At 47.0% G+C, this 20,224-nt stretch overlaps 2 protein-coding genes across 4 annotated transcripts; both read left to right on the top strand.

Annotated features, from left to right (window-relative positions):
- Positions 1-7,563: 7,563 nt before the first annotated feature.
- Positions 7,564-11,308, top strand: LOC109738512 (uncharacterized). 3 transcript variants are annotated; one of them, XR_002226833.4, is made up of 5 exons: positions 7,564-7,703; positions 8,080-8,186; positions 8,290-9,451; positions 9,589-10,870; positions 10,941-11,308. XR_002226833.4 is itself a non-coding variant. In XM_020297605.4 (5 exons), exons 2-5 carry the CDS (start codon positions 8,110-8,112, stop codon positions 10,994-10,996), a joined length of 1,620 nt encoding a protein of 539 aa, XP_020153194.1. In that variant the 5' UTR covers positions 7,564-7,703; positions 8,080-8,109; the 3' UTR covers positions 10,997-11,308. The 3 variants fall into 3 exon arrangements, 2 of the variants coding, with proteins under 2 accessions (XP_020153194.1, XP_020153193.1); XM_020297605.4 differs by having other exon boundaries at positions 9,589-9,913; XM_020297604.4 differs by having other exon boundaries at positions 9,589-11,308.
- Positions 11,309-12,287: 979 nt separating this feature from the next.
- On the top strand, positions 12,288-18,018 carry LOC109738513 (peptidyl-prolyl cis-trans isomerase CYP23). Its single transcript, XM_020297606.4, has 8 exons — positions 12,288-12,533; positions 13,221-13,334; positions 13,422-13,570; positions 13,939-14,011; positions 14,092-14,181; positions 14,318-14,357; positions 17,548-17,630; positions 17,717-18,018. Exons 1-8 carry the CDS (start codon positions 12,390-12,392, stop codon positions 17,735-17,737), a joined length of 714 nt encoding a protein of 237 aa, XP_020153195.1. The 5' UTR covers positions 12,288-12,389; the 3' UTR covers positions 17,738-18,018.
- The last annotated feature ends 2,206 nt before the right edge of the window (positions 18,019-20,224 follow it).

Below are 20,224 nucleotides of genomic sequence, written 5' to 3'. Positions count from 1 at the left end.
TTTTCTGGAAAGCATAAAGGAGTGTTTGAAAGGAGTTTTTCAAAGAAAGACCTCGGTGAAGCTGCTTACATATTAAGCATCAAGATCTATAAAGATAGATCAAGACGCTTGATAAGCTTTTTCAATGAGTACATACATTGACAAGATTTTGAAGTAGTTCAAAATGGAACAGTCAAAGAAGGAGTTCTTGCCTGTATTGCAAGTTGCGAAATTGAGTAAAGACTCAAAACCCGACCACGGCCGAAAATAGAAAGAGAATGAAAAGTCATTCCTATGCCTCAGTCATAGGTTCTATGAAGTATGCTATGCTATGTACCAGTCCTATTGTGTACCTCACCATGAGTTTGGCAAGAGGGTACAATAGTGATCTAGGAGTGGATCACTGGACAACGGTCAAAATTATCCTTAGTAGAATAAGGATATGTTTCTCGATTATGGAGGTGACAAAAAGTTCGTTGTAAAGGGTTACGTTGATGCAAGCTTTGACACTGATCCGGATGACTCTAAGTCTCAATCTGGATACATATTGAAAGTGGGAGCAATTAGCTAGAGTAGCTCCGTGCAGAGCATTGTAGACATAGAAATTTGCAAAATACATATGGATCTGAATGTGGTAGACCCGTTGACTAAACTTCTCTCACAAGAAAAACATGATCACACCTTAGTACTCTTTGGGTGTTAATCACATGGCGATGTGAACTAGATTATTGACTCTAGTAAACCCTTTGGGTGTTGGTCACATGGCGACGTGAACTATGGGTGTTAATCACATGGTGATGTGAACTATTGGTGTTAATCGCATGGTGATGTGATCTAGATTATTGACTCTAGTGCAAGTGGGAGACTGAAGGAAATATGCCCTAGAGAAAATAATAAAGTTATTATTTATTTCCTTATTTCATGATAAATGTTTATTATTCATGCTAGAATTGTATTAACCGGAAACTTAGTACATGTGTGAATACATAGACAAACAGAGTGTCACTAGTATGCCTCTACTTGACTAGCTCGTTAATCAAAGATGGTTAAGTTTCCTAGCCATAGACATGAGTTGTCATTTGATGAACGGGATCACATCATTAGAGAATAATGTGATTGACTTGACCCATTCCGTTAGCTTAGCACTTGATCGTTTAGTATGTTGTTATTGCTTTCTTCATGACTTATACATGTTCCTATGACTATGAGATTATGCAACTCCCGAATACCGGAGGAACACTTTGTGTGCTATCAAACGTCACAACGTAACTAGGTGATTATAAAGATGCTCTACAGGTGTCTCCAATGGTGTTTGTTGAGTTGGCATAGATCGAGATTAGGATTTGTCACTCCGATTGTCGGAGACGTATCTCTGGGCCCTCTCGGTAATGCACATCACTATAAGCCTTGCAAGCAATGTGACTAATGAGTTAGTTACGGGATGATGCATTACGGAATGAGTAAAGAGACTTGCCGGTAACGAGATTGAACTAGGTATTGAGATACCGATGATCAAATCTCGGGCAAGTAACATACCGATGACAAAGGGAACAACGTATGTTGTTATGCGGTTTGACCGATAAAGATCTTCGTAGAATATGTAGGAACCAATATGAGCATCCAGGTTCCGCTATTGGTTATTGACCGGAGATGAGTCTCGGTAATGTCTACATAGTTCTCGAACCCGTAGGGTCCGCACGCTTAACATTCGGTGACGATTGGTATTATGAGTTTATGTGTTTTGATGTACCGAAGGTAGTTCGGAGTCCCGGATATGATCACGGACAAGACGAGGAGTCTTGAAATGGTCGAGACATAAACATCGATATATTGGATGACTATGTTTGGACATCGGAAAGGTTTCGAGAGAGTTCGGGCATATACCGGAGTACCGGGGGGTTACCGGAACCCCCCGGGGAGTATATGGGCCCTAATGGGCTTTAGTGGAGAGAGAGGGGCAGCCAGGGCAGGCCGCGCGCCCCCTCCCCCTCTGGTCCGAATTGGACTAGGAAGGGGGCGCCCCCTTTCCTTCCTCCCTCTCTCCCCCTTCCTTCTCTCCTAGTCCAACTAGGGAAGGGGGAAATCCTACTCCCGGTGGGAGCAGGACTCCTCCAGGGCGCGCCATAGAGGGCCGGCCCTCCCCCTCCTCCACTCCTTTATATACGGGGGAGGGGGGCATCCCATAGACACACAAGTTGATCATTGATCTCTTAGCCGTGTTTGGTGCCCCCTCCACCATAATCCACCTCGGTCATATAGTTGCAGTGCTTAGGCGAAGCCCTGCGCCGGTAGCTTCATCATCACTGTCATCATGCCGTCGTGGTGACGAAGCTCTCCCTCGACACTCAGCTGGATCAAGAGTTCGTGTGACGTTACCGAGCCGAATGTGTGCAGATCGCGGAGGTGCCATACTTTCGGTCTAGGATCGGTCGGATCGTGAAGACGTACGACTACATCAACCGCGTTGTCATAACGCTTCCGCTTATGGTCTACGAGGGTACGTGGACTACACCCTCCCCTCTCATTGCTATGCATCATCATGATCTTGCGTGTGCGTAGGATTTTTTTTGAAATTACTGCGTTCCCCAACATCAAGGTAGTGAATGGTGATCCTAGACACTCGGACCACAGGCCCATTGTCATCACAACAGAGAAAACTGAGGGGGGGAGCAACAAGAGAGGGAGGGAGAGGAGGTGGGAGTCACAGGTTTAAGTTTGAGGCGTGTTGGCTGGAGGAGCAGCAGTGTGATCAACTAGTGAAGGAGGCATGGTGTCACACAATGGCAATGGGTGGTCGGTGTGTTAGGGAGAGGCTGAAGCAGGTGGCGGGGAAGCTTCAAGATTGGAGTGGAAACATTTTGGGTGGCTTGGAGAAAAGGCTGAAGAAAGCAAGGAAAGAAGTGGAGAGATGGAGGCATATGCCGGTGAGTAAGGAGAAGGTGGCAGGGGAGGAAGTGGCACGTTATAGAGTGGACAGGCTGGAGGAGCAACTAAACACCTACTATAAGCAGCGTGCACACATGACCTGGTTGAGGAAGGGGGACAGAAACACCTCGTTTTTTCATGCGAGTGTTAAAGAGCGAAGGAGAACTAATAGGATAGGGAAGCTGAGGCATGAAGATGGGAGCTGGGCGGTGAAAGAGGAGGAAAAGAAGGAGGTTATCACTAAATATTTTGCGCAGCTGTTCAGGTCAGAGGGCATAACAAATCATGATGAGGTTCTGAATTCTGTGGAGAGCAGGGTAACAAGGGATATGAACTCTGGCCTAATGGCAGAGTTTAGTGCTGATGAGGTCAAGGCGGCCCTGAGGGACATTGGGGACTTAAAGGCGCCAGGGGAGGATGGTATGCCAGCAATTTTTTACAAGCACTACTGGGTGGGTGTGGGTGACAAAATTACACAGGAAGTGCTAGCCTTTTTGAATGGGGGGCCTATGCCAACTGACTGGAACAACATGTCCATCACGCTGATCCCCAAGGTGAAGAACCCGGACTGTATCAAGAATCTGATACCAATAAGCCTTTGTAATGTGGTATATAAGATCATATCTAAGATTCACTCAAAGAGGTTGAAAGTGATCTTGCCCAAGATCATCTCTCCGAATCAGAGTGCCTTTGTGCCGGGTAGGCTCCTGACTGACAATGTGCTGCTCGCTTATGAGGTTATCCACTATATGCGCAACAAAATAAGTGGGAAGGAGGCCTATGCTACGGTGAAATTGGATATGAGCAAGGCGTATGACCGGGTTGAATGGCATTTCTTGGAAGCTATGATGGTTAAAATGGGTTTCCATCGGAGGTTTGTGGGGCTGATTATGAAGTGTGTGAGGACAGTAAAGTATCGCATCAAGGTTAATGGTGATCTCACCGAGGAAGTGTTACCTGAGAGGGGGCTGAGACAGGGGGACCCGCTGTCTCCTTATCTCTTTTTGTTGTGTGCGGAAGCTTTCTCGTGTTCACTAACAAAAGCTGAGTAGAACAACCTGATCCAGGGGATTAAGGTGTTCTCGAATGCCCCTAGCATTTCCCATCTGTTGTTTGCCGATGATTCCCTCATACTCTTCAAGGCAAATAAAGAGAGTGCGGAGCAGATCCAACGTATATTGCAGGTTTATGAGACAAGCTTGGGCCAAACCATAAACAAAGATAAATCTGCTGCTTTCTTTAGTGGTAATGTGAAGGCAAAGGATAAGAAGGATGTGATGTGCACTCTGGGGATTGAGAAGGAGGCACTGAATGAAAGATACCTGGGCATGCCAATTCATGTGGGCAAATCAAGAACCAAGACTTTCAGGCACATAATTGAGAGGATTCTGCAAAGAATTAGTGGATGGCAGGAGAAGCTGCTCTCTCGGATGGGAAAAGAACTCTTGATTAAGGCGGTGGCGCAGGCGATACCCACCTTTACTATGTCATGCTTTGACTTGACGAAGACCATCTGTGAGGAAATCAGCACCTTGGTGTGTAAATACTGGTGGAGCCAGCAGGATAAATCCAATAAGATTCATTGGCTGAGTTGGGAGAAGATGGTAAAGCCAAAGATTGAGGGGGGGCTGGGGTTCCGCGACATCCACAACTTCAACATGTCTATGCTCGCGAGACAAGGATGGAGAATGCTGCAACAACCAGAGTCTCTATCCGCGCGGGTCTTGGGGGCTAAATATTTCCCCGATGGGAATTTGCTGAGTGTGGAGGAAACGAGCAATATGTCCTACACCTGGAGGAGTATTTTACAAGGAATCAAAATTCTAAAGAAGGGGCTCATCTGGCGAGTTGGCGGTGGACAGTCAATCAATATGTGGAAGGATCCATGGATACCTAGGGGAACAACTAGGCGGCGAGCTACACCAAGGGGCACAAACATTATGTCAAGGTCGGAGAGCTTATCAACCCGGCTACTGGTTCATGGGATGAAGAACTGGTTAGGGCCACCTTCAATGCAGAAGATACCTCCTGGATATTGGCAATCCCCACAAATTGTGAGCTGGAAGATCTGCCGGCCTGGCACTTTGAAAGGAGGGGCAAATTCTCTGTCAAATCTGCATATTGGGTGCATATGCATGATAAAAACATGGAGGGGCTGAGAGGTGTTGCTTCGGGGGCTGAGGGAGCGAAAAAAGTGTTCCGTTGGAAGAAGATCTGGCGGATGACGGTCCCAGGTAAGATAAAACATTTTATGTGGAGGTTGACTCACAACTCGATGGCTGTTTGCGTAAACCTGCGAAGAAGAGGACTGAATATCTCCATGCGGTGCCCTGTTTGTCAAGCCAATGGGGAGGACGAGGGCCATATGCTCTTCAAATGCAAACAAGTTAAGGAGATATGGAGGTTGTGCGGGCTGGAGGAGGAAAGACTGGTGCTTATGGATCAGAGCACAGCTTTAACAATGATGGATAAATTGACAAATCTTGCTGGGGAGAAGCAAGCCCTTATTGCCACTCTCATGTGGAATTGGTGGCGTCAGCGCAATAATCACAGAGAAGGAGGGAAAGGAAGACGAAACGAAGAGCTTGCTTGGATTATAGAGCATTAGACGAGCGAGTTTCAAGACATCCAGCTGGAACCAATGAATTATGGGCCGAGTCCAAAGCAGCGATGGAAACCACCGCGGGCTGAGTGGATTAAAATTAACATCGATGGCTCTTTCAAACCAAACGACTGCAAATGGAGGCTGGGGGGCTGTGTTCAGGGATCATATGGGTGAGGCGATGGCGTGTGCTGCTGGCTTCCTGCCAAACTTACTAAACCCGCTACATTCCGAGATGCTAGCTACTGAAGCTGCTCTTCACTTGGTGTCAGACTTGGGAATTGGCAGAGTCTACTTGGAAACTGATGCTCTGCTGCTGAAGGAAGCGTTGGATGATACTAGTGTTGATCTCTCTTGCCTAGGTGTTGTAGCTGACCGTTTGAAAGTTTTCATCTTATGTAATTTCATTGAGTACAAGATTGTGCACTGCTCTAGAACCTGTAATCAAGTAGCGCACACCCTTGCGACGAAGGGCTTGCTGATGGCCGGGGTGCCAAACAGTGTAAGAGCATGGCTAATAGAATCGCCCGCTGCTGGCTCTATATCGGTGCCATCTCAGCAATAGCCGGTGTACAAGTAGTCTCGTCTAATAACGTTGGCTCTATACCAGCTGTTGGATGACTAGAGTAATTAATGTCTATACATGCAAGAGGAAAAAAGAAAGAGTAGTTGATTGGATGGTGGGACAGAGGGAATCGGGAGCAGCCTTGCTAGCGCCAGCTACCGGCTGCAAGCGGGCGTAACGTCCTCGCGCCTTGTACGGCAGCCGAGCGATTGACGAAGCGCTCGCTTCTTTCTCTCTCCTGTCTTTACTCTCCTCCAGCTTAGATGTTTGCTGATGTGGAATCGCTTGTAGTCTGCTGAGTAGGACTATTATACTTGCTCTAACTGATGGGTCTGACCCATGTGTATCCGCTTTAGTGGCAAGCGATTTTGCTTCGCTTACTGTTTAATGCAATTGCATTGAATCTCAAAAAAAAGTTCGCATCTCATCCACACCGAACAACCCCGTCGATGGCTCTCTAGGGTTCGCCCGCCGCCACCTTCGCAAGCCCCGTCGCCGGCCCTCCCCCGCCCCGTCACCGGCCCCGTCGCCACCCTGTCACCGGCCCCTTCGCCAGCCACGTCGCCGGCCCACGCACCACGCCGGAGCTCCAGCTGCACCACGCCGGAGGTCCCACTTGCCCCCCGTCTCCACGTCCTCCCTGACTGCACCAGCTCTGCCCCATCTCCTTCCTGTGAGGAGAAAACGTAATTGTCCAGTCCCAAAAAATGTAATTGTTCAGATTTAGTAATAGGTTAGTAATTGTTCAGATTAGTAATAGACCTTGATTCCATGCTGAATGTTCTTTAAATTACCCTACGAGGGTTGATTCTTTTTTTGGATGTTACTTTTCCTATGTTTGTGTCGGATGATATATTCATACCATCATGTCATTTCTAGATAAATATATTTTATATATTGTGTTTTTGTGCTAGTTCTCATTTTATCAAGTCAAAACATATAACTTGTGCTTTGATCTGCATATAAACATCATAGTCAGCAGTCGAGGGCGTTACTGACATTTCACAACACCCACAACTGCTAAAGCTGACAAACAACAGGGTAAACAAACAGTCAGATTCTGATTCTCAGGAATCCAGAGCCATAGCTGATTCTCAGGAATTCATAGCAAAGTGATTCTCAGGAATCTGTAGCCCAAACAAAGGGGGCCTAACAAGATCTCAGCCCGAATGGATCTTTTCTCGATGCGTGAAACTGTTTCATATAGGATTAAGTGTCGAGGTTAACCGGGATCAATAAGTACACGGGGATTCGAAGATGAGGGTTCACATCCAAACAATCAGACTTCACTCTTTCCAAAAAGAACAGGGATTCGGATTTGATTTTTTGCCACTACTTATTTTGTATGTTGATGATTTGCCCTCCATTACTTTGTAATTGATACGATGACACCCTTTACCTGGCAGTTTGCTAATTTACCCTCTGGCAAATGGGTCCCGCGAAAAAAATACCAAAGTACCCTTGCCAATCAATTGACCTGGAATCGCTCGAGAGCTTTTGGTCCTTGTTCTCGTTCTCATCCTCATCTCGTCTCTCGCACAGGAGACGGCGGCGGCTACTGGACGTGACTCGGCGGCGGCGACTGGACCTGGTGGTGGTACTCAGCGGCGGTGGCTACATCCCTGCCAGGAGGTGAGTCTCTCTCTCCCGCTCCCTCCCTCTCTCCCACTCCTCTCCCTGGCCACCTAGGGGTTAGGGTGACCAGCACGCGGAGCGGCGGCGGCCGGCTGCGTTGCACCCGTGATTCTCGGCGCCGCCGCTATGTGCTGGTGCTGCTGATGCCGCAGCTATGTGCTGCTGCAGCTTATGCCGCCACCTCTGCAGTGTGAGCCGCTGCCGCTGCTTGTGGCCTATAGCCGCTGCCTCTGCTGTGTGGGTCGCCGCTGCTGCTTGGGAATGACCACAGGCCGAGGAAAGACTGGAGCGCCCCAGTGCAAGAAGACAGACACAATCAAGTTAGAAACACCCAATTCAGATGAGCTAATTTCATGATTGCTTGTTGTTGCAGACCACAATTCAGATGAGCTAGGTGTTGGAGATGGATGAAACGGAGAGGGGTGACCACGTCGCTGGAGACGGCTTCGATTTTCCTCTTTTGTTTGTTCCCGAGCAGAGGTGAGAAAGCAAAGTAGATTCTTTTGGTGCTCATTGTCCAGTACCACATCGAGTAGACACTAACTCAATAGTATGTTGTTCGTTATTGGTCATTGTCGGTTAGGCCGCCTCCGCCGCCGTTGGTGTTCACATTACCTATTAGAGTAGCTAGTTATGTCTACAAGCTTGATGATGGAAGCGAGCAAGTTGTTGACAAGCATGATGTTGTGTTTGATTTCAACATTTCTGGTATGTCATGGGTTAGCTTCAATGAAGCTGTGGCAGAACATATCAAAATGGGGATAGGCCAGGAGGTGCAGTTGTTTGCATTAGACACCGTTGAGAGTATAGTTGATCTTGTACTTAATGGTCAGCAACTGAATTCACACTTTATTGGCAATCATTGGGACTTTGAGGCCAAGAAATCATTTCTGTTAGCTGAGGTTGTTACATTGGAGGCACCCAATGCAAAGAAAGTAGGAAAGAGGGCTCCAAAACAGCCAGCTGCTCCCAAACAGCCGCGTGCTCCCAAACAGCCGCGCGCTCCCAAAAAGCCAGCTGCTCCAAAAAAGACAACTAACAAATCTATAGAATGCAGTGCTAGCTCCTCTGTGGTTGTTGACAATTCAAACTTGTCAGCTTTCGAGATGGCACAGACAATGGGTAGTCAATATAGAGTTTTTCCTAATGATGTGGAGTTTTCACCGGATGATGTTGACCACCCAGCCACAATGCAGTCTCAAACTGTTTTTGATGTGGTTGATAGTACTGAGAGATGTGAGTCCTCCGTGGTTAATCAGGAAGAACCACTCATAGATTGGAGCTTGATTGAGATAGCTCCTCCCATAACTGAAGAAGACAATATGTGCGATCCTCTTGGTATTAACGATGTCGACATTCCCATAACCGAAGAGAATATGTGCGATCTTCTTGGTATCAACGATGAGGCGGTCCCTGAGCCACCACCTTCTCCACCTAGTGAGGAAGTTTACATGGCCGATGAGGAGGACCGTCAGCTTTTCATTGAGGCTGCCATTACCGTGGATGATAGTGTGCCACCAGATGAGGAGATTGCATATGACAAAGAGAACTCGCAGATGTATCTTGGTGCTTTGTTTCCTTCAATGAAAGATTTTAGGATGGCTATCAGACAATATGGAATTAAAAGGGAGATCGACATTTGGGGATATAAGACTGATAAGAAAAGATATCTTGGCAAATGTAGAGCCAAGGGTTGTCCATGGAGGATTACAGCCAGAGTGAGGACTGATGGACAAAGCATAAGGGTACTAAGGTTTTTTTAAGTATTGTTGATGTTTTTTCTATGTTTATCCTATGTTGTGATGGGCTTTTAAGCATTGTTATTGTTGCTGTTTTTTCAATGTTTATACTATGATCTGATGGGCTTCCTATTGTATTGCAGGTTACCAAGATTTCTGTGAAGCACAAGTGCTCCTCTACCGGTAGGATAAAAAACAGCATGACATCTCAAGGATGGGTAGCACAGAGGACCGTACCCCTTATACAGAGTGACCCTACAATTGGATGCAAAGAGTTGTTGGAGAATTTGCAAGATACATATGGCACTACCACTGACTATCATACGGTGTGGAAAGGCAAAGATATAGCACAGAAAGAGATTTATGGTAGCATGAGGCAAAGTTTTCAATATTTGTTTAACTTCGAAGCGGAAGTTGAGAAGAGATCCCCAGGCAACATTGTAGAGGTGGATATGAAGATGGTTCACGGTATAGTTCACTTTAACCGATTCTTTATGGCTCTTAAACCTTGCATTGATGACTTTAAAGCTGGTTGTAGACCATATCTTAGTATAGACTCAACTGCACTTATCGCTAAATGGAGAGGTCACTTAGCCGCTTGTACAGCATTAGATGGGCATAATTGGATGTATCCTGTAGCATTTGCATTCATTGATGGTAAAGCCGACGAAAATTGGACATGGTTCATGTCACAACTCAACAAGGCATTAGGTCATGTTTCCCCTCTAGCTATATGCACAGATGCATGTAAAGGTTTAGAGAATGCAGTCAAAAAATATTCCCTCATGCAGATCAAAGGGAGTGTTTTAGGCATCTCATGGCTAACTTCTCTAAAAAGTTCCAAGGAGATGTGTTTGGCAGAATGTGGCCAGCTGCTAGGGCATATAAGCCATAAGTTTTTAACTACCACATGAATAAAATCCTAGCAGAAGCACCTGATGTGCATGAATATCTTTCAAGGTACCACAGCTTAAAATGGATGAGATGCATGTTTGACCCCTCCATTAAATGTGATTACATCAACTATAACCTTGCCGAGTCTTTTAATGGTTGGATTAAAGATTACAAAGATTTGCCACCTGATGAGCTAGCTGACACTCTTAGAGAGCTAGTCATGAAACTTCATGAGAAAAGGAGAAAGATTGGAATGAAACTGAAAGGAAAAATTATTCCAGCCATCATCCAACAAATTCATAATAGGACAAGGGGACTTAAACATTTGAAAGTTGGGAAATCTGGAGTTGCAAGTTGTGAGGTGAGGGACACAAGTAAATACAACTTGCGACATGTCGTGAAAACTTGCGACATGTGAGCTGATGAGGCAACACATGCAGCACCACAACTTGAAGTTGTTGTGACTCCCAATAGGCACACGATCACTATGCCACTGAATCTTCAAGGTAGTCCCAATCCTGTGACTAGAAGGTAAACACATCAACTGTTCTTTGTAATGTTAATTTTTCCTTCCAAATCTTATATTTCTCAACACATGCAGGATGTTGGCTATGGCATTGGCTGATGAGGCATCGCAGCAACCTACCCCAACTGTGAAGGACACCACGATGGCATATGACATGGCCTCAACCTCGAAAGCTAGGAAGTTGACCCCGAAGAGAAGGAAGATCTAGTGTTGTGCATCATCTTCTATGTTCTCTATGCTTTTGGTTGTAGTATGTCAGACTTGGCACCCATTACTTTGTGTGCAACATGGCACCAATTATTGCCTTATGTTTTTGGTTGTAATATGCCAGACTTGGCAGCCCCTACTAATTTGTGCAACATCACAGCCTTATGTTAGATGATGTATGAAAATGGATGATGTATGGACATGTGAAATATATGTTTTAAGCTATATTGTGTTCAGATTGTGTGATGGTACATGAATATGTTCATCTGAAAAGATATGTTATATTTTGGAACATTTGTGCATAAATTTTGTGAGAAGTTAGAAAAACAACCAAAATGTTGTCCAAATTAGGCCAAAACGATGCCCAAATTTTGAACTTTTTTTTGAACAACCCAGAAAAAATTGAAATAATTTAAAAAAAACAACCATATATGTGCGACTATTCTGGTATAATTTGAGCTCATTTGGATGAGCCATTTTGGAGGAAATTTAAATTCAATTTTTCAGTTGTAAATTTTGATGAAATTTTGAAAAGTTCTCGAAAAAATTTCAAAAAATTACAGAAATTCAACAATGAAATTCTAACTATTCTGGAAAATTTTCAACTTATTTGGATCAAAGATTCAACGTTTCCATGCATTTCAAGTTTCAGATCAGCTAGTTTGACCATTTGCCAATGTTTGCATCAGAAGGGACAGGGAAGAGGTGCAGCACTGACTAGTCCTTCGAGCAGCAGCAGCAGCAGCACGTTCAGAATGGGAGCAGCGGCGGCCGGCAAAAGCAGCAAGCCGTGAGCAGCAGGGAGAGGCGTTGAGACGGGGAGAAGCGGTGGCCGGCAAGAGCAGCTCGCCTTGAGCAGCAGGGAGAGGCGTTGAGACGGGGAGCATCTGCGGTCGGCAAGAGCAGCTCGCCATGAGCAGCAGGGAGAGGCGAGGAGATGCAAGGGGAGCAAGAGGGAGAGGTGGTGGCGGGGCAGCAGGGCCCTCCGGGGAGCAGCAGGGCGACGGCAGCGGTGGCGTCTGTGTGTCAGGAGTGAGCAAGAGCTAGAGTTCAGACTCTGTGTTTTAGTCAAAGAGGTAAAAGGGCAAAAGTGTCCTCTGTTTTGTCCACTTAAGTTATTTCTCCTTTGCAAAGATTATTTTTGTGTACACAAGTGGCAAAAGAACAAAGTGCAAACTAAGGGGTGGCACCTGATCAATTTCAATGTAATCTGTGGCAAAATATCAAAGACCAAAGTAAACGGTGGCAAATAATCAAATCGCCCCTCAGAAGGCGCTCTCCCCTCCTGCAGCTAAACCAGCGGACACCAAAAAAGAAATGGAGGAGAAAAGAAAAATGGCGGGTTTGTTCTGGCACATCGCCGCCGCTCTGCTTTTCCTCGTCACGGCCGCTTCGACTGCCGGCGCTTCCACTTATTACGCCTCGGATCCCAACCTCGGATCCGCCCGCGTCGTCTTCCAGGTCCTCCCCCATGATCTTGATTCCTGTTCCTGTTTCTGCTCTTACCGTCGTGAGATTCGCACCCAGGTGTTTCGCCTTGAACTCCTGCAAATTGAGCGGCCTATTATAGCGTTTGTGGGAGGAAAAATATCCCGGAATTGGTTTTTCTAGATTAAATCCTCTTTATCTGTCGACGAATTTGCTTTTCTTTTTTAGAAACTTGTCGACCGATTTGTGAATCGTGAGTATGGATCTTAGCGGGAATTTCCGAGCCGCTGCTGTATTTCTACAAAGATTCGTTGTGGAATTGGTTTAGCATGGGTGGTACGGCCAGAGTGTATTGGAGTTAAGAGTGAGAGGATTGCAACATTTGTATACTAGGAATCTAGGACTGGTGAGTGAACTGCTGCATATTTCTCGTCAAAATTCTGATTTAATCGGTTACTCCTATTGGCCGAATACACCTAACTACTCCAGCTGCTAGATGATACGGCTGTAATGGCACAAATTGGATCAGATAGTTTATTTGCATTGTTGTGTAGCATACCTAGTTTTGTTTTTTGTGCTTTGCAAGAACTTCGTTTTTTATGTTCTTCTATATCTGTTGGTACTTATGTTCCTTTATATGACCCAGTCAATCCTCAAATGTAGTATGCTAATCAATTTTCTTACTGACATCACCTACTTGTATTGCAATTGTACCTGCAGTTAAATCATGGTGACATTGAATTCGGCTTCTTTCCTCATGTTGCACCTAAGACAGTTGAACACATTTTTAAACTTGTGCAGCTTGGATGCTATAATACAAATCACTTCTTCCGGGTATGAATAAATTTGATAACTTTGCTGACACAATTTTTTTATGGACTACTTTTTATCATATGCATGCACATTCATTACTGGTTGCAGGTTGACAAGGGTTTCGTTGCGCAAGTTGCCGATGTCATGGGAGGTAGAAAAGCCCCTATGAATAAAGAGCAGGAACAACAGGCAGAGAAATCAATTGTTGGTGAATTTAGTACTGTCAAGCATGTCAGAGGAATTCTCTCAATGGGAAGGTACTCCCTGTGAAGTTTCGGCAGAAACCTGTCTTATCAAACCATCTGGTTCTGGCCTAAACCATAATATCATGTAGCATCTTTCTGTATGCATTGGTTCATATGATTTTCCATAGTTCCTTTTGTCGTCCCGTACAACTCCAGATGAATGCAATGTATAACCTTATTCAGAGTGGATATTGTACATGCAAGGGTGGGTGCTTGAGTCTAGGGTTTAGCTAATTATGTATCTTTAAAAATTCTGAAAAACATTCATAGATTCATTCATAAATATGATCACGTATGCCCTGCACAAAAAAGAAGCTGCTTTGTATCTGCAATTACATTTTATGAGCTTATGATATTTACTTATTCTTCCCCTCTGCAAGGTATTCTGATCCAGACACTGCCTCCTCTTCCTTTTCTATCCTCCTTGGTGATGCTCCCCACCTTGATGGCCAGGTATTTAGCATTTTTTGAAAAGACTCATATTCAATGTCAGTTAAGTAACTGAATGGAGATTGATGCCTAATGATTTTCAGTATGCTGTATTTGGGAGGGTGACTAAGGGTGACGATACATTAAGAAAACTAGAGCGCCTGCCAACCCATAAAGAAGGCATTTTTGTAATGGTATGTATCTGGCAATGCCAGTCCTATGTGTGGGCAATCTGTTCCGCCTTATTTACCTCTCCAGTGCACATGTTAAATATTTGAATTCTTCCACATGCTAAATTGCACCGTATTTATGTATTTATTCCATTTTCAGCCAATTGAGCGCATTGAGATTCTGTCGACATACTATTATGGTAACAACTGAAAGTTCCTTGTTTCTTCCCCCTTTTATGTTTTACTTTCTGTATCTTGAACATCATTACCACAAACAAAATACACTAGCATATATGCAAAGCAAAACAATGATAGTTAGAGTGTTGCACCGCATGCCCTTTAGATGGTTAGACAATTCATTAATGAAATACATGTGATGTTTACATATTGATGTTTACATATTGAGTTGATCTTCTCTATCATTGGAAGTATTTTTTTTCTCTGGTAGTTCAATAGATGTCAATATGAAGGTTCTATAGCTAATCCTATAGTATATATACCTAAGAGAGTGATCCCCATTAATTCTAATTATCTCAACATGCATGTTTCCACATAATCAAAATTGTTGTAGCCGATAGATTTACTAGCTTGATCCACTAGCATCTGCCTGATCTACGCATGAGAATCCTCTACCATGAAACATGCATAAGTGCATTCTAAGTAGGTTTTAAATCACATTGCATTTAATTGTAACACGCACAACTTTTCATGTTAATATTTTATGTTTATGTCGAAATCTATCACATTGTTTGAATCTTATGGACTGAATTAGTATTCTACAGAGTATTTAGAAACTATATATCCAATTCCATGGCAACACGAGGGGTATCATCTAGTTAAGTAGAATTTTAGACCCCTACCCGTCTACATTTTTCATTCTAGGGTGATTGCTGATGAAGCAACACTAACATGTGAAAATATTAGGTGTTAAAAGGTTTGACCTATGCCTAGTAAAGTAGCAGTAATGAAATATTAATCTGTATGATACACAAAAGTATAATATTGAATTTCTGATCTAAAGAAAAAGTATCTGCATGATTTCCCTGCTACCAAGGTGTTATGTATCGGAGTACATGGCCCTACCATGGCAGCTACAAATTATGGGAAGAGATCCCCAACCTCTATCTTAGATAGTCTATCTATCCTTTAAATAAAGAAGATATCCTTTAGCTTGTGATAAGGCAATTAGGGATAAGATCTATGACCTCTTAGATTGGATTGTTAGGCCTCTGTCTAAGAGCATCTCCACTAGGCCCCCCGGGAAGCCCCCCAGGAGCATTTTTTCAGCGCCGGCGGTCAAAAACGGTCCCAGCCGCACCCCCACAGGCTCGTTTTGCGCCGGTATTAGCGAAAACTACGACCGGCGCTGGCAAGAGAAACCCAGAAAGCTGGGGGTCAGCTGGGGGCGCCGGCGCTATATTTAGCTGCTGCAAGGCCCACTGCCAGCCTCTCTCCTTCTCCTGCGTAGGCCCACCACATGCAGCATGCAAGAAAAAACAAGCTCTCTTCTCTCTCCATCGCTCGCGCCGAGGAAGAGCTCGTCCGCGCCCCCACTCGTCCACTCCGGTCCCCGCCGGTCCGCCGCGCGCCGCCCTCGCCAGGCTCCCGCCCCAACACCGCCTCCCGCCCTCCCGAGCTCCGGCCTCTGCGCCGACCCGCGGCTGGTGCCTGCTCTGCTCGCTCCTCGCGCGCCGAGGAGGTCGTCGACGCCGCACACCGCACGCCGCGTGCCGAGGAGGTCGTCCAAGGAGGCCCAGCTAGGGACTCCTTAGAGTCACGGCCGGGGCGCCGCGCGCGCCGGTGCCTGTGCTGAGGTCGAGCCGGATCTTCCTGCTCGCCACTGCCGCTGAGGGCGAGCTCGCGGGGTGCGGGCGCGGACGCGGCGCAGGCCGCCCGCGCCCTGCTCTTCCTGCTCGCCGCTGCCGCTCTTCATGCTCTTCCGACACGGGCGAGCTCGCGGTGCGCGGGCGCGGGCGCGGCGTAGGCACGGGCCCGCCCGAACGGGTCGGCCTGCGGGGACGACGCCGGCGCCCCAGATGATGTCGGCCTCGTCGGCCGGCAGGGACGAGCTCCAGGGCCGGGTCGGCTGCGTGCTGCAGGGGGCGGCTTGAGGGACCGGACACGGGGCGAGGGAGCGGGGCACGAAACTCGCCTGTGCTTGGCCGGGGCGGCGCTCGCCCCCACCCGCCTGTGCGTGGCCGGGGCGGAGCTCCGGCACGGGGTCCGGGGCGCCACGTCGCTGCGCGCGAACTCCGCCAGGCAGATGGCGCACTCCGGCCGCTCCCCCTCCTCCTCGTCCACCTCCCTCTGTTCCAGCCTCCACGACCCGGTCGGCAGCGACTGTAGCACCTTCTTCTCGAGGCCACCACACGGCGCTTTGGCTGCCGGCCCGTCGACGGAGAAGGCGGAGGGGTTGCAGAGCAGGGACCAGCGCGCGACCATGGCCAGCCCGACCACGCAGAGTAGGAAGCATAGCACCGCAGTTGGGGGGACGACTGAAATTTTTTTCCACCCAAGGGCAACCCCAGGAGGCTGAAAATGTGCCTCCTGGGGGCACAACGGCTGGAGATGCTCTAAAGAGGACCCCCCTATGTGGAATATTGCAAGCTAGAGTTTGAAAAATAACTCTTCTATCTTTGCTTCCAGGGCTGAGAGCTTCTCCCTAGCCTAGTACAAAATCTATTCAGCACTTTAGCTATGACATGTGTATTTTCATGTATCAGAACCTGCTGTAAACTTTGATCCAGAATGTAATTACTACCATGCTGAAGATAACTTGAAGGTGTTTGGAGAGAATAATTGGAGAGAAAGATTGATTGTTCTTGCTTCCTAATCTGAGATACAATACATCCTTATACATGGGATGATTTGCCCTTGACCTTTACCTAATGCAACTAGAATGTTTACAACTTCCCTAATGCGAGCGGCCTGCTACCAAATCTGCTAGCTGATTCTCTCTCTGACTTGGACTCCTAGTTATCCCCAATTCTCTGGTACCAGTTTTTCTCTCCTTTGCGGACATAATGCCAGCACTGCCACTACCTATACTGATTGCTTTTCCTAACCAGAGTCCACAATAGAACCTGCCATTTCTTTCTCTTGCTTCAGAGGTAATACATGGTTATCCCACTGCTGACTAGATCACCACCATATTTGAGTACTAAAACTTTAGGCCAGCAAGGTCGTAATAAAATTGGCATGTTCCATGTTGCACTATCATCTGTTTGCCTCTAGTATTCTGTCTGTACATCCATAGTTGAGTGACAATTCATAACTGTAAGTTGTCTTTTGGTATTCTCTTTTGTGAGCTAGCTTTATGTCACAGATATTTGTTCATTTAAAATCTGAAGGTGCACAGTTCAGCCTCAATTGTTTTTGACTTGCATGCAGATATTGATGCAGAGAGTTGTGAAGCAGAGAAGTCTATTCTTAAGAGGAGACTTTCTGAATCAGCATCAGAAGTTGAGAGATGGGTGAGGATCTCACTTGAGAAATATAAAAATGCATTCTTCTTACACATGTTCATAGTGGTCAACTGACGTTATTTCTACATTTGTAGAGACGAAAATGCTTCGCATGATCCAGCGATTGAGTTTTTTTTTTGCCTTTCGGCCTCACCGAGAAGACATGCGTTTCAAAAGGACATCCATTACCTCTTCCAGGATTTAGAGTGCATGTGCATTCCAAGAAGGGTCAGACTTGTACTATGTCCAAATGCGTTGTACTATGTAATTTTTCCATGAGTTTGATGTTACTGTGATAGCCTGATTGGGATCTTTGTTTTTCGAGAATACACCAAAGACGTACCTTAGCTGTATAAAAGGAAGAAAGATATGTACAAAAGAGTACATGTAAACAAAAGAGTACGAGTACATGTAAGTTGCGGACCACAGCTCGGCACGCAACACCACCTTCACTCCTACGCACTCACGCGACTACTCACTAAAGTTTGGCACTCTTGTCGCTCCCGCCTTCTTCCAAAGGCTCAGTTTTTGAAAGATCCATTCTACCGTATCCCGTTCTCCATCGAGCGGATGGACGCCGAAGAACCTCCCTTCAATGGAGAAGACGCAGCCTAGGTCTCGTCCTCCTCGTTCACGACCTCGTCGCCGGCGTGGGGTCCTCAAGGCGTCCCGCGCCATGAGTGCAGAGGAGACATCGGCCCCGACGCTACTCCTCTCGAGATGGCACCGCGCCCGGCCGTGTGTCGCGCCCCGTGCGGTCTGCCCAGCTCGTCCATCGTGGATGAGGCTTGCCTGCTCCGCCTCGCTGTTCCCATCCGTGCTCCGCGCACGTTCTTTCTCATCCAACGGTTGAAGCAATTTTCCTATACCGTAACCCTTTTTCACCCCCGGCAAAAAAAACCTTTTTCACCGCAAAGAAAAAAATCCAAATCCGAATTGTAATACTAATCCCTTCCGTAATACACGCACAACGCGACCCATGTCGACGGCGTCGTGCCGTTGGACACACAACCGGCCAAGCTCGAATCTACAAGCCCACAATAGACCCTCCTGATGCTGGCGTGCAGCTCCTCGTCTACGACGAGCATAGCCGCCGCTGAGAATCGCATCTCGCCTCTCAAGAGGCGAGCTCGCCGTGCTATCGCCAACGGCTGGCCGGCTTCGAGGAGGTCACCGACGTGTAGCTGGAGAAGCCAAGTCGTGCCTGCTCTTCAATGCTTGGCTGCATGAATTCGAGGCGAAGCATGAGGTCGGTGAGACCATCCCCTCCATTAACTGCCCTTTCGAGAATACGCACGAGGTCTCCGTCAGATGTAGCTCGCCCTTGCCGCCGGCGCTGGAGCTGCAAATACCACCGCCGACGCCCCGGCTGCCGCCACAGCCGCCGTATGATGATGCTGCCATCGGCCATCACCGTCAGCTAATCTCCTTCTCCCGTCGCGCTCCCCGTGCTGCTCAGCAGCAGCCCAGATTGTGAAGATGACTACGGCATGGGCCAGCGCAGGAGGTAGGAGAATGGGGGCGTTGGGTCGCCTGTGCACTCCCTCGTTTCATTTTTGTTCTGATGAGGAACGGATGAGATACCCGGATACAGTACGAGAACGCGAGGGAATACATAATTGTCATTATTTTTCGAAAACACTAACGTTCACACGTGTAGGCGTTACCCAACTCCCCCACACGCCTGGATCATCGTTCACTGTCTTTTGCACGAACCTTGACACGAAAAGGTGGATTTGGTGTGCCACGTATGATGGGGCTGGTGTGTGGGCGTTGGTGTTTGCCCACACGCCCGCACCATGCTGTTTGCCAGCTGCGCTGTATGGGCGAACTAGTTTCTACCCACACAGTCACCACCTAGTTCATGCGCGTGTGGGCGAACTGCTTTTCGCCCACACGACACTCTTACGTTGTGGATGGCAACTGCAGTTACGCGAACGTGGCAACTAGGTAAACACAATGGCAACTGTGATTCTTTGCTAGACGGCAACTGCAGTTGCGCGTACGTGGTAACCAGATAAACACACATGGCAACTGTGATTAACAATACATGGCAACTATGGTTGGACCACACGTGGCAACTAGGTAAACACATATGGCAACTACTGTTTGACCATATGTGGCAAGTAGTTAATCACGCACGGCAACTATGGTTTGATTACACGCGGCAACTACCATAAATTAAACATGGCAACTATAGTTAACCAAAACAGATAGAGTTGCCATACTTTTACAACTACACTTGCCATCCCGGATAACTACTTCTGCCAACTAGGATGGCAACTAAATCGTCATCCCGCGGGATACCTAACGTAGCTGCGCCTGGACGTGTGGCCATTTTTGCTTCGTGCCACACGCGCGGGATGGAGATGAGTAGTACTTGTTGGGCGTGTGGCACGAAGTAGCCGCGTCCACACGTGTGGGCAATTCTAATGTCCACCCACACACAGCCCGTGTGGGCTGCCTCCTGCTCACACCACACACGGTGTGTGGGCGCATGTCGAATATACCACACGTTATCGGCGTCCTATTTTTTTTGCGATGAAAAGGGGCGCGGTAGAGGAAAAATGCTCCAACCGTTGGATGAGGAAGGAAGGTGCAGG

The sequence above is a fragment of the Aegilops tauschii genome, chromosome 3 (genome assembly GCF_002575655.3).
Source record: "Aegilops tauschii subsp. strangulata cultivar AL8/78 chromosome 3, Aet v6.0, whole genome shotgun sequence".
Classification (NCBI taxonomy): Eukaryota; Viridiplantae; Streptophyta; class Magnoliopsida; order Poales; family Poaceae; genus Aegilops; species Aegilops tauschii.
The sequence above is the reverse complement of the archived record's forward strand: the minus strand, read 5'-3'. Positions and strand labels throughout refer to the sequence as shown.